Source organism: Tasmannia lanceolata, unplaced genomic scaffold, assembly GCF_043159265.1.
Source record: "Tasmannia lanceolata isolate RefF3 unplaced genomic scaffold, GAP_Taslan_0.1 ptg000044l, whole genome shotgun sequence".
NCBI lineage: Eukaryota > Viridiplantae > Streptophyta > Magnoliopsida > Canellales > Winteraceae > Tasmannia > Tasmannia lanceolata.
Window position 1 is genome coordinate 25,690,729 of NW_027518721.1, and position 12,587 is coordinate 25,703,315.

Here is a 12,587-nt window from a genome sequence, read left to right on the forward strand (position 1 = left end):
TATTCTTCTTGTTGAGCAATCCATCAAGAGTAGTTCAAATCACACTCGCCGATTTACACCTAATGATGTGCTCAAACAAGTCATGAGAAATAGACCTCTTCAAAAGAGATTCAGCCTTGGCTTTCTTCATCCTCCACGCCTTCAATACATCGTCATTTTCTTGTGTATCTTTCAGAGCTACAACGGCATTGCCACAAACAACCTCCCATAAATCTTCTCCCACTAGATATGACTCCATGTTCTTCATATCTTGTAATTAAATTGATTTAATAACTCAATGCCAAGTCCACTAACCCTTTCACTCATATCCATCTCCAAAGCACCGATTGAACTTCTTCACCAAGGAAATCTTGACAAGCACCAACTACCACCCTTGTGGTTCTGATACCATATAGATAAAGGCGGATTTCACTACACCAGAAAATCCTCTTCTCAAATAGTGAAACCAAAGTTTACACTAGCCCAAAATCAACAACCAAAGCAGAAGAAGAACAATGTCTAAAAGAGATGTGCTTCAATATATGAAGGAAGAAAACAACAGACAAGATAAGAACAAAAAGATAGAAGAAAGCTTCAATACATAGAGAAAATATGGGAAAATTGGCCTTTTCTTCAAACACTAGCTAGCATACAAGAAAGCTTCAATAGAGGTCTTCAGTGGAGGTCCCGCTAGTGGAGAATCTCTACAAAAGTGAGTTAATAAGACTAGTCTTAGTCTTAGGAAAGTAGAGATGTAATGGCTTGGGTAAGTGGTAGTGGGTATGGGAAAGTGAAGTCTTTAATGCTTAAGGAAGTGGTGGGTTTGGAGTTCAAGTAGGGTTTGAATTTGAAATGGGAAGTAGTGGCAAAAGATGGAGCAAACATGTGTGGTTCACACATGTGCAAGCTAGGGAAAATGACCAACATGCCCAAGGACACAAAAATACATAGTTGCCCTCACTACATCTCTCAAAATAAACTAAAATAAACTAAGCTAAACAAAGTGGGGTTCCAAAAAATACAGTTCAAAATTTAACATTAATGTCAGTTCGACATAGAACTAGGATAGCTCATGATATTCAACAAGATCAACGGCATCAGTTACACTTGATCATTCACAGAGATATCATTCATCTTTTTCCATTTGGTGCGGAGCGTGATCACAAGCAGGGTACAGGCTTGACAAATAAGACCACAAATTAGACCTAACCACAGTCCCTGTAGCAAATAACCCCAATTTCAAACTTCATTAGATACTTAATAGTGTAAGTAACTTGACTTCTCCATATAAGAACATTGTTAGATAGCATGGAGATAGAGAAGTATAACAAGTCAGAAAAGCTTGAAGTAGATAGTACTTGAGTATAAGATATTAGTTAAGATGGTTCAGCAGGTAAACGTAGCAAAGGATTCTGGTATGCGTAAAATGGGTTATTGAAAAAAAAAAAACATGGAAGTAGACTTGGATTTCCTATCTAATTTTCGTTGAGAAAAGCATATTCAAGATCTCAAGCAAGTCACAAATTGTCCCATTTGTTTCAAAAAAAAGATTAAATATAATGAATATTGAAAAGAATAATGATATGGATACCGATTTGGAGACCTTTGGAGACCGAGACTACAACCGAACTAATAGCCTATTTGCACGTTAGCAATCTTAGGTTCCTTAATTTTCGGCTTTTTTCCCTTAAATTGCAAAACGACCCCTCCCATGTCTATGTGGCATGAAAGGATTTATTCGGCTGTACTCTAGGTCCCCTACTCGGTCTTCATAGCCGCACTCTATTGAAAAGGAGAACAAGTATATCATGTTAAAATGGTTTTGTTGAAGAAAAAAACAATTAAACAGAGAAATCAACAAAAACAAAACAGAATAGAAGATTTTCATGGTTTGTTATGTTGTTTGACTACGTCCATGTCCAAAGGTGAACTAAGAGCTTCCACTATCGGCGAATATTACAAAAGTGCAAGATACCCAAAAGGTCCACAGCCAAGACAATATATTAGAAAAGTGCAAGATACCTAAAATGTCCACAACCAAGACATCATATAGAGATTTCCAACCCTAATCCCAAGAGGACAATTTCTCCCACAGGTAAAAACTTTAGAATTTTCACATGACAAAAATAGCCCTATTAGCGCCCCCAATTTCCACCTGGGGATATCAGCCGAGGAAAGGTCAGCTACCCCTTTCATTACCACATCAGCAGACATCATTAGGAGGGGGTGGGGGTAGGTGGTTGGGGGCGAGGGGAGACATTGGAAAATATAAGATAGAATTTGTGACAAACATACAGGGGTGCCAACGGGAGCCAACCCGAATCCGAATTTAAATGGACAGAATCTAGACACATTATCAAGTTTCATAGACACATTTCGGGACCTGATCATAGGATCCAAAATTATTACTGATCAGATCCAGACAACCAACAGAAGCCTACGAGATGGTCCTAAGTCCGATTTTATTATACTCTTTTACAAAAATACCCTCTAATTTTTTATAATGCCAAGTATTAATTTAGGGGTAGTTTAGTAGAAATAAGCCATATGCATTTTTTTTTCCAAATGACTCTTATTTTTAGTATTTTTTCATTCATCTCTCTTAAGTCTCGAGTCACCCTCTTCTCTTCCTTCTCTAACCATTGACCCTAAATCCCTAACCCACTGCATTGCTGCCACTGCAGCTCGCCCTATTTAACTACCGGTCAAATTTGCATTCACTCTCTTTTGAGAATTTTCACGATGTAAAATGTAAGTAGAACCTACTAGGACACTCCAAGTAGAACCTACTAGGACACTCCGATGGACGGTCCAATTTGAAATGGATCGTGACATGAATGTAGTAAGTAAGATCCGAAGAACACTCCAAATCCGATGCGATAGATAAGAAATTAGAATGGACCGTGACTAAGACATAGGTAGATCCTATCAGAACTGGATCGGTTGACAACTAGCATGTTTCAATAAACACATGTGGGTTGTCAAAAGGAAAAAATGTATTTAGATCTGAAGTAAACTAAATTGATGACTCACCTTAGCATATAGCTTTAACTTGAACGCAAGTAAGACAGCTATTGGCATGCCAATCAGATAGAAGGATGCCAAGTTAGTCCATGCAGCCAAGTGCTGCCAACCACATCCTCTAGCCACCCCTGCAAATCATGCATCAAAGATAACATGAATACAATTCATCTGAAAACAACATATAGGGATGGTGGCAATAGTAAATAAGAACTTGGCACACCTGATAAAACTCCCTGCGCAGAATCAAATAATATGGACACAGAAAGCAGGGGGGTCATGGAAGCAAATTCTTTCTTTATCACCTGGCTGTTACTGAAAGCGCTAGCCCAAATGCTATGACCAAAGACTAGTGAAAGAACAACTGCTAGGGCAAAAAAGAAAGAAAGCTTCAGCGTCACTTGCACAGCGTTCTTTGCTCGATCAATGTTCCCAGCGCCCAGCTCATTTGACACGCGAGTGCTGTCACAAAAACATATACTCACTATCTGGGCAGAGAATGGAATTAGTCTAATAGACTCCAAGTTACCAGCAAAATATAGAAATTTAGAAGAACATACCTCACTGCTGCACTGAAACCAATAGTAAGCATATATGTGACTGCTTCCGTATTCACACTGTAGATATCAACTCAATAACATTCAGTATTCAGGCTCAAAATATTCAGTTATTCAGGCTCAAGTGGCTACAGTACTTCAGTTCAGGAAAACCATCTTTATTATGAATATAGTGAAAAAAGTATTAAGTGGGTAAAGAAACGATACCAGATTGCGATCAATGAGGTACTATTTTCTGAGTCTTTCATTAATCCCGCCAGCAACACTAGAATTTCAAAAGCCCAATACTCCAAGCTGGGATGGTATGAAACATCAAATAATGGAAATTAATGAGATAATTACGTAGATTAATGCATCAGGACAATCACTTTGTTGAGGAAAGGAGCCCATGGAGGACCATGTATGCTGTAGAAAGTAGCACATTGCTGGTAAGTTCAAAGAAGTAAGGAGCACCTTATCAAGAAACAATAAGGTGAATGTGTTACTTTTGGGAATCATACATCTGTGTAAGAGAGAGAGAGAGAGAGAGAGAGAGAGAGCATGCTTTCCCTTTTTTACTTCCAATTCTCAAGTCACACTCCCTTTCAACTAATTCACACCCTCATTTTTGCTTTACTTCTCAAAAAAACTAATGTATTTTAAGAACTTGCCTGACTCACCTGACTCAAGTGAGCATTCAGCAGAGCAGACTCGGATTTACTTGGTCTGAGTTTTGACCCACATCAGCATTTTGAAACACTGGTGTTACCAAGAACAACATTTAAAGATAAAAAAGAAACATAAAAATTGGATGTCCACACTTGTGGTAGTAATAAACACCATTTCATGTTTGTGAAAATATTGTACCCATAAATGAATTGTGATGCAATTGATACCAATATGTTCAATAGCAGCATGTGTTTTTTGCTCCCACACCATGTTTTCAAAAAAAGTCTAAAGAAGCCTGCTGGAAATGAGATTAGGGTTAGAAGAGAGCAAGAAGAGGAATGGAGAAGATGGGGAAGTCTCCACTAGGGAGCTCCTCATGTAAATGATGCATATATAGGCCCAAATATGGCATCCAATGTACAATGATTGCAATACCCCTAATCTACATGTAATGCCTAATCTACCCTTATACATTACTCGATACTCCCCCACAAGCTAGAGTGAAGGGGAGTGTTGAGAGAATGGAGGAATGTTGCATGGATTTCCCCCACTTTTTTTTTGCCTTGAAAGTCTTCTTTTAAATTCAAGTTGAAGGCCTTTGGACTCACTTGAGGGGGAGTGTTATCTTAGGATTGTCTTCCTGAGGGAGTGTTGTCTTGTTTTTCATGTCTTGTTTTCATATATCTTCGTGTTGTTTTGATGTTGTCCCCCTTGTCTTATTGTCGATGGGTAGTATTGTTGGTAATTATGTTCTTCGTCTCTTTATGTTCTTGGCTTTATGCCTCTCTTTTTCAGGCAATGGTTTCCCCATCGTTGGTTGGCTCTCTTATATGCGACGGCTTCGTTTTTCCGTCGACCTATCTTTTCCGGGCGATGGTTTCCCTATCATTGATCGGCTCTCTTATAGGTTACGACTTCGTTTTCCTGACGATCTCTCCTTTCCGGGCGATGGTAACCCCATCGTTGGTCGCTCTCTTACGGGCGATGGCCTCATTTTCTCGTTGACCTTTCTTTTTAGGGCAATAGTATCCCCATCATTGGTCGGCTCTTTTACAAGCGACGGATTCATTTCTCATCGACCTTCTTTTTCCCGTCAACCTTGTTGCCGGATTATGGTGTCCCCATAGTTGGTTATCTTCTCTCTCATTTTCTTCCTATCATCAGGTGAAGATTTTCATGCCATCGACCTTGTCACCAAACGGTGATTTCCCCATCATTGGTTAATTATCCTCTTCCTATCTTCTTATCTTCAGGAGACGATGTTCATGTCGTTGACCTTGTCACCGTACAATGGTTTCCCATCAGTGGTTATCTTCTCTTGGCGTTGTGCTACTCAGTTGGTGTATCTGTTAGTTAGTGTTACTTCGCTGATGTTCATTGTGCGTACCTTTGGTGTGCCTATTTTGCTCGTTGGACTATTGTTGTATCCTGACATGACGCCTCCATTGCTCATTGATATGCATATGTGTTCGTTGTGCTCTCATTCAGGGGGAGGCGATGTTTGATCGCGCTCGCCCTTGTGCTACTTCAGGAGAGCTGCTCCTTTTTTTAATGGCCGTTGATCTCGATGTTGTTCACTGTGGTCGTTGTTATCTTTTATTAAACTTTTCATTATGTATTCACCACGCCAGCTTGAGGAGTGTTATGCCAAGCTAGATGTGTGTTTGAGCTTAGTGTACTTTTTTTTGTACTTTATATTAAGTTGGAGTTCCATAGTATATACACTCCAGCTTGAGGGGGAGTGTTGAATAATGTATATGGGTAGATTAGGCATTATATGTAGATTAGTGGTATTGTAGTTATTGGACATTGGATGCCCTATTTGGGCCTATATAATCATTTACATGAGGAGCTACCAAGTGGAGAATTCCCATCTTCTCCATTCCTCTTCTTCTCTCCTTCCTTCCCAAGCATCTTTTACTCTGATACCATGCTATAAATAAGATTAGGGTTAAAAGAGAGGAAGAAGGAGAGGAATGGAGAAGATGAGAGGTCTCCACTAGAAGAAGGAAGATAAATCAGTATGATGGAGAAGGAAGACAAAACAATGAAACAACACAACGGACAAACGAGAAGGCTGTAAGAAAGGAGAAAAAGGTAATTTGGTAAAAGAAGTGAAACAGAGGTAGCCAAGAGTGGATAAGAGTTGTGGGCGAAACGAATGCCAAACAAAAAGTGTGGATGTAAGTCATAGCCAATGGATAAAACAAAATTGAGTTTTATCAAGTTGGATAATCAGAATATGGAGGAAGATATCATTTTGGCCTTCTTAGACAAAACAACAGTAATCTAAAAAGAAAATCTGAGAAAGATAGGGTGTCAAAGATAAAATGGGATTGTAGTTGCAATGATAGAGGAAAAATAAAAATAAAAATTACACTAGAAATTGTAGATCCCCATGATCTTCATAAAGAAATTTCAGGAGCTAGTGCATACTCTAATACAATTTAATACAGAAGAAATGGAAGTCGTTCACTCAACTGCAGAGACATTACAGTGAGTTATGTGCATGATCGAGATACCGTATGAGATTACCATACAGATCTCGTAAGCCATGACGAGGGACCTGTGTTTCTCGGACACATCAGAACACAATAAGAAAATAAAATAATAAAAGTAGAGGGCATCCTAAAGAAACAAATCACTGCAGCCTCGAGCAACTGCTTATCTAGTAGATGGCATTAGAGAACTGATCCCGGTATTAACTTAGGCATTACACAGATTTATCTACCTTAGTGAGACGAGCAACTTTTGGAATGGTATTTCATTTCAAGCAAAAGGGAATGAATTTCTAATGACAACTTTTTTTTACGTTGACTGGTGAAACGAGCTTGAGACCAGTGAAGTAAAATGAACAGATCAATTACAAAATGTTAATTCTGAAAATTTGTAACTTGCACGTTTGGAAGGTTCATGAGAGATTCACATGGAGTAGAACAATAAATAGTAAGAGAGGAACACTAAAATCTGCTATATTAATGTCAAAACAGTGAGAACTTTGTTTTCAAATGTTCCAAGTTGTCAATATTTTGATAATCTGGAGTTTTGTATTATTTAGTCTCTGTAGCTGGCATTCCTACACGCATGTGCCTGCCAGAACGCCTCCTTGGTTCGGGGCAAAGCCAAGCCAATACATACGATGGGTGAATGAAGCCCCCCCCATTCATAGTGGCTGGGGAATGCAAGTTTAATGGGGATTAGAGAGGAGAGGCGGAAGAAAAGTCTTGGGATGGATTTAGGAGTCCCTGTGGTATGGATTCCTTGAGCATCTTCTGGCTTCTCTATTTTCTTATGCATCCCAATATTGAGATGATATCTGAGCTAACAAACCCTTTAAGCTATTCAAGCCTCCATTCCATTGCACTGAATTCCCAAAATGTTATTGAGGAAAAAGAAACACGGTCCATGCACGATCTATTTGCAGACATGATAGAAGAATGACAAAGAGAATTCAAAATAAGAAACGCCAACTAGCAATATTTCAGGAGAAGGAATAACTAGTGAAGCTAACTTACCACACCATCACTGCTGAGGGCATTGCCAGCTTCATGTTTGGAAGTACATAATGGAAGGACTCCAGAGCAAACCCTTCCCAAGTATGCATGAATTTCTTCGAATATTTCACATAGAGTGCCATCAAAATAAATGAAATCCAAAATGATATTGAAGCTGCTATTGCGGCCCCCTTGAAGCCGAGAGATGTGTGATGAACCATTAGATACGTTATCCCCACATGGACAATAAATGTGATAAGTGACACTATGACCAAAGGTATCACAACGTTTTGTGTTTGGAGAAATCTCAAAATGCACTGGAGAAAACCGTATGCAAATACTCCCGGAATCAGATACCTCAAAAATAGGCCAGCCATTTTTGCTATCTCTGCGTCTTGATGGAGAAAAATTAGTATTGATTCTGAATAAAACCACACCACAGACACGATGACAGAAAATAAGAACGAAGTAATGATTGAGGATTGTAGGTAAATTCCTAACATTCGGTACAGATTTGCACCAAATCCTTGGCCACAAAGAGTTTCAAGTGCACCACTTAGACCAACCTGAAACAAAAACACATGGGGAAATCAATAAGAATTTTAAATAAAAAAATCCACTAAAACGAGGTAAACCTTCTTCTTGGAGATTTTTAACCACATTCACTACATCCTACATAGAAAAATGAATTCAACAACCCATCAACAAGAGCATTGCTAATAAGCAATTTATTTAAATTAAGGGGAAAATAGAAACTTCTTGTTTGAGAAATAAAATAAATATAAATATAAAATGATAAGGTACCAATCATAGCAGAAAACCAAACCACTGAGAACATCCTCAGGTTATGAATCTCTCTTTGATTACGGTTTATCATCTCCTTCTGGACCATAGATTTGCATCATCTTTCTGAAAAAGTTTTAATTCACAAAATAGATTTCTGTTTTGAATTTTTAATTAAACCAGGTCATCATAGAAGCCATTTGTAAAGCTTTGATTTCACTGATTTCACATCTCTTGATCATTTTAGTTAAAAATCATATCGCCTAAAAGCTCCAATCAATATGATCAGATCAAGCTGTGAATTTCAAGAGTTGGTTGGCCATGTTTACAAAAACTTAGATTACAATGAGCACTCATATAGTCTTGCAGTCAAGGACTGATCCCGCTGCTCCTTACCAGAAACTCCTTTTTGGTTCCCATTCTTCCTCTTTTGGTCAGGAACGAAAATCGCCACATAATCTGACCGTGTGATAATACATTACATCACCTTCTAAACTGATTCAAAATGCTAGCCACTCTAAATCCTGCTTACATATTGTCAGAAACTATGAATATTCTAGTTCAAGCATATTCTTCCCATCCTGTATCAATATCATTTCCATATTAAACTATGTCAGTTTACTCACGAAGCTCTTCAACTTTACCCTGGTCCTGCACCCCATTATCTCCGTTTGACAGCATATTGCTGAATGAGCTGGTAGATAACAAGTATCAGACATTAACAAGTCTCAATGGCTTCCGAAAATTTAACACTGGTGCTTCTTAATTACCAAGCCTCACTGAATGGAAGATGCTTTGACTGTGCAACCAGAAATAATATATTATGGTGACAATAAATTCAAACACCTCCAAAGCCAGCACTCAAGCTCTCGGCAGTGTTTTTAAGCATTTCGGTTAGCTCACTGCTTCCTTTTTGCTTCAGCAGAAATGTATGGCTATCATTAAGGAACCTTAGCAGTTTATTGACTTTATTCACTAGACCTTTCACTAATGTTGGGATCAGTAGATGAATTGGACATGTAAAAAAACCAACCTTTATATTCTCATCAACCCATAAATGATATTGCTTTCAGCGAAAGGAAATCTCATTGTATTATTGCTGCACTCAAGTAACAAATACCGGTCCCAATCCTTTTTTGTCTCCAATTTACATTGATAAGACGGTTAAGGCATTGATATTGCAGGAATTACCATTAGCATAATAAGGTATCTGTCCTCTTGGATGCCAAATTATGTGGCCATCTATGAAGGATAGCAATAGCATTGCTCTTCTTCCAGACCCAGTTATTTTAATTCGGTTAAGATTTCTTATGTTTCCATTCCTAATGTCCAAGTGTTGATGGGTTTTATAATTTTCTCCCTTAGTTGTTAGTTTAATAATTGGTATAGTTTTGATCTGGATGGATAAACGGGTCATTTCGGTGGGACAATTTCCAAATAAATGGTGGTGACTCTAAGTTATCACATGATTCAATGAAGATACAGGGAAAAGGATTGTCCTGTACTTAAAAGGCCCATAAAAGTGCCAAACATAAGTGAATTACAAGATCAGAATGAAAATTACCCTTTGTCATGTAGTGTGCACTTCTGTCCTAAGTAGATCTATATGTTTAAAAGAATAGTTAATACTTAATAGTCAAGATAAACTAATTTTTCGGGCCCTCTTGGATGCCACCAAATTGGTCATTGTTTTCAAATAAGATTATTTTAATTTGATCGTATTTGCAAACAATGAGGCATGTTGGGAAGCCATTAACCAGATCATTTGGAAGACTATTATAACCATTATTGGAAATAACCTTATTTAGCTGCAAAATTATTTGTATATAAGATTATACGTGAAGCATCTACCATCATTGAGATATACATTAAAAATTTGCATCCAGTTAAAGCGTAATTATCATGGGTTGGAATAGGCATGCTTCACAATTCATGTGTATTGAAGCATAGTTGCCGGAAACTCCTTGGGTGGGTGGGAAACCCGTTTCCCATAAAACGCATTTCTCAGGGTTGGGAAACTCGTTTCCCCAAAAATGAGGGAAACACGTTTCGGAAACGTTTCCAAAATATGATACAAAATTGGAGAAATGTTTCTGACACACCTGGGAAACATATGGAAAACTTATCTAAATAATGTGTAAACGCGTGATAAACGTATGCAACACTCGTAGAAAGTGTGTATGAAACGTGTAGGAAACATGTGTGGAACTTACGAAAATCATTTTGGAAAAAACACATCATCCTAAGACGTTTCTCGTTTCACCTGTATTTTTTTTCATGCGTTTCCCGTTTCCGTTTAAAGTTTTGTTTCCCTAATTCGTTTCCCACCCTGGTAACCATGCATTGAGGTGAAGTTTATTCAGTGAGTGTTCATTCTATGCATGGCCTGACCAATAATAACAGAGATGGAATTCAGGTTGGACCATTGACAACTTAAAGAGTTGGGAATGACATGAATATGAAATCATCCATTTAGAACTAATAACTGGAGAGGGTAAAGATTATTCATCAATTCGAGCAAGCTAATTCTCCCTTTCAGCCTTTTTATTTCCAGCTCATTGATATGCAGCTAATCCTAAACAAGAGCTTGGCATAGGTACATCAGAAGTACTAGAGATGTTCTAATCACCCATTAAAACAGTATACGATGTCTGTATTTTCAGATGATCTGGGCTGTCCAAAGGTAAGCACTACCATGGATGAGCCATGTATAAAAATCACACCCACCAGACAATCCTAATGATCCAAGCAATGGACTTTTGCTCATCGTATGTGGACTTTTCACCATTATGCTCTCGACAATCCACTGCTTGACAATTAGGGTAAATCGGTGTACCCTGCCCATCAATGGTACAACCCATGATAATTACGCTTTAACTGGATGCAAATTTTTACAGCATATTTGGAAATATGATTTTTTTTTCTCCAATTGGTAAGGAATGTGGATTTCCAAATGCTTTTGTTTACAGCATATTTGGAAATCTGATTTTTTTTTCCCACTGTTTTAGCTGATTTGAAAATCCAGCAATATCACAACGCAAAAAGGGCTGCAAATGTGAGAAATCCAAAAAAAAATCTTCTCGGCATCCAAACGTGGCCTGAGAGAATTCGAAAATCAGTTTGCTCTAGCCAATCCATCATAAAGTAGTCAATGAGATACTCAAATCCTTGTCAGTCAGGCTAGAAGAACATTAGGAACAGAGCAATTTATGCACTTATATTAAACCCGTCTCCAAGAAGCAGGACTAAATAAATAAATGCTTAACAAAAGAAAAGATCATTGCCATTGATCCCAAATTCGTTCCAAATATTCTCATAAGAAAAAACATCCTCAGGCCATGGATTTTCTCTTTGTGAATTGTGTGGAACTACCAATGTCTCCAAAAGCTTAAGCTGTTGGAGAAGTCATAATTTAATCTTTTATACTTTAACAAATCGTGACCACTTTTCATGAACTCTTAACAATTTAATTTAGAGGAACCCAACTAGTCATGAACTCTTAACAACTAATTTAAAGGAACCCAACTATGTTTTTATTAATAAAGCCAATTTGGTATGTCCTTATTCTCCCTTGATCATCCACATCAGCCAATTTTTCTAATAAGATTAGACCCAAAAGGGGAAGCCCCCAGAACCCACAAAAAATAAGCAATCATGACCAAAAGATGATAAAAAACATGTGGTCATGTAAAAGCGAATAGAGAAGAGATAGAGAAAGAGGATACCATGAGGGCGAGTCCAGTGACAGTTGACCAGGAATTGCCAAGTGTGGCACCAGCTAACTCAAGTTCACCAAGGTGGCCAGCAAACATGACGGAGACCAAGGGAATACAGAAAAAACAGACGTTGGTGATCATCATGGGGACTGAGAATAATATCTGTTTCTTGGCCTCTTCCACATCCAACAACTTCTCAAACCATCTCTTATCTCGTTGTCTCTCTAGCAATGGAGTTTCAGTGGAAGCCATCTCTCTATATCAGTCTTATTTCTCGCCTCAATTTTATTCCGTTGCTTGGAAATGGCAGCTATATAGAGAGAGGGAGAGGTGATACGAGACGGCTATGGATCAAGATCCATCCTCCTCTTTAATAGCCTTGTCTTATA

At 38.2% G+C, this 12,587-nt stretch overlaps 1 protein-coding gene across 1 annotated transcript; it reads right to left on the minus strand.

Moving 5' to 3' along the window:
- Window positions 1–497: 497 nt before the first annotated feature.
- Window positions 498–12,587, minus strand: LOC143863477 (protein DETOXIFICATION 18-like). Its single transcript, XM_077374148.1, has 7 exons — window positions 12,208–12,587; window positions 7,721–8,265; window positions 3,765–3,851; window positions 3,561–3,617; window positions 3,224–3,462; window positions 3,013–3,131; window positions 498–1,197 (listed from the first exon to the last, which is right to left on the minus strand). The coding sequence occupies exons 1-7, from the start codon at window positions 12,448–12,450 to the stop codon at window positions 1,081–1,083; spliced, it is 1,407 nt and encodes a 468-aa protein (XP_077230263.1). The 5' UTR covers window positions 12,451–12,587; the 3' UTR covers window positions 498–1,080.

Excerpts from the sequence above, each read along its gene's own strand:
- LOC143863477 (XM_077374148.1), bottom strand. The coding sequence starts at position 12,450 with ATGGCTTCCACTGAAACTCCATTGCTAGAGAGACAACGAGATAAGAGA. Across the intron at positions 3,852-7,720 it reads CCCTCAGCAGTGATGGTGTG|CTTGGAGTATTGGGCTTTTG; the intron begins GTAAGTTAGCTT and ends ATACCATCCCAG. Across the intron at positions 3,618-3,764 it reads ACCTCATTGATCGCAATCTG|TGTGAATACGGAAGCAGTCA; the intron begins GTATCGTTTCTT and ends TGATATCTACAG.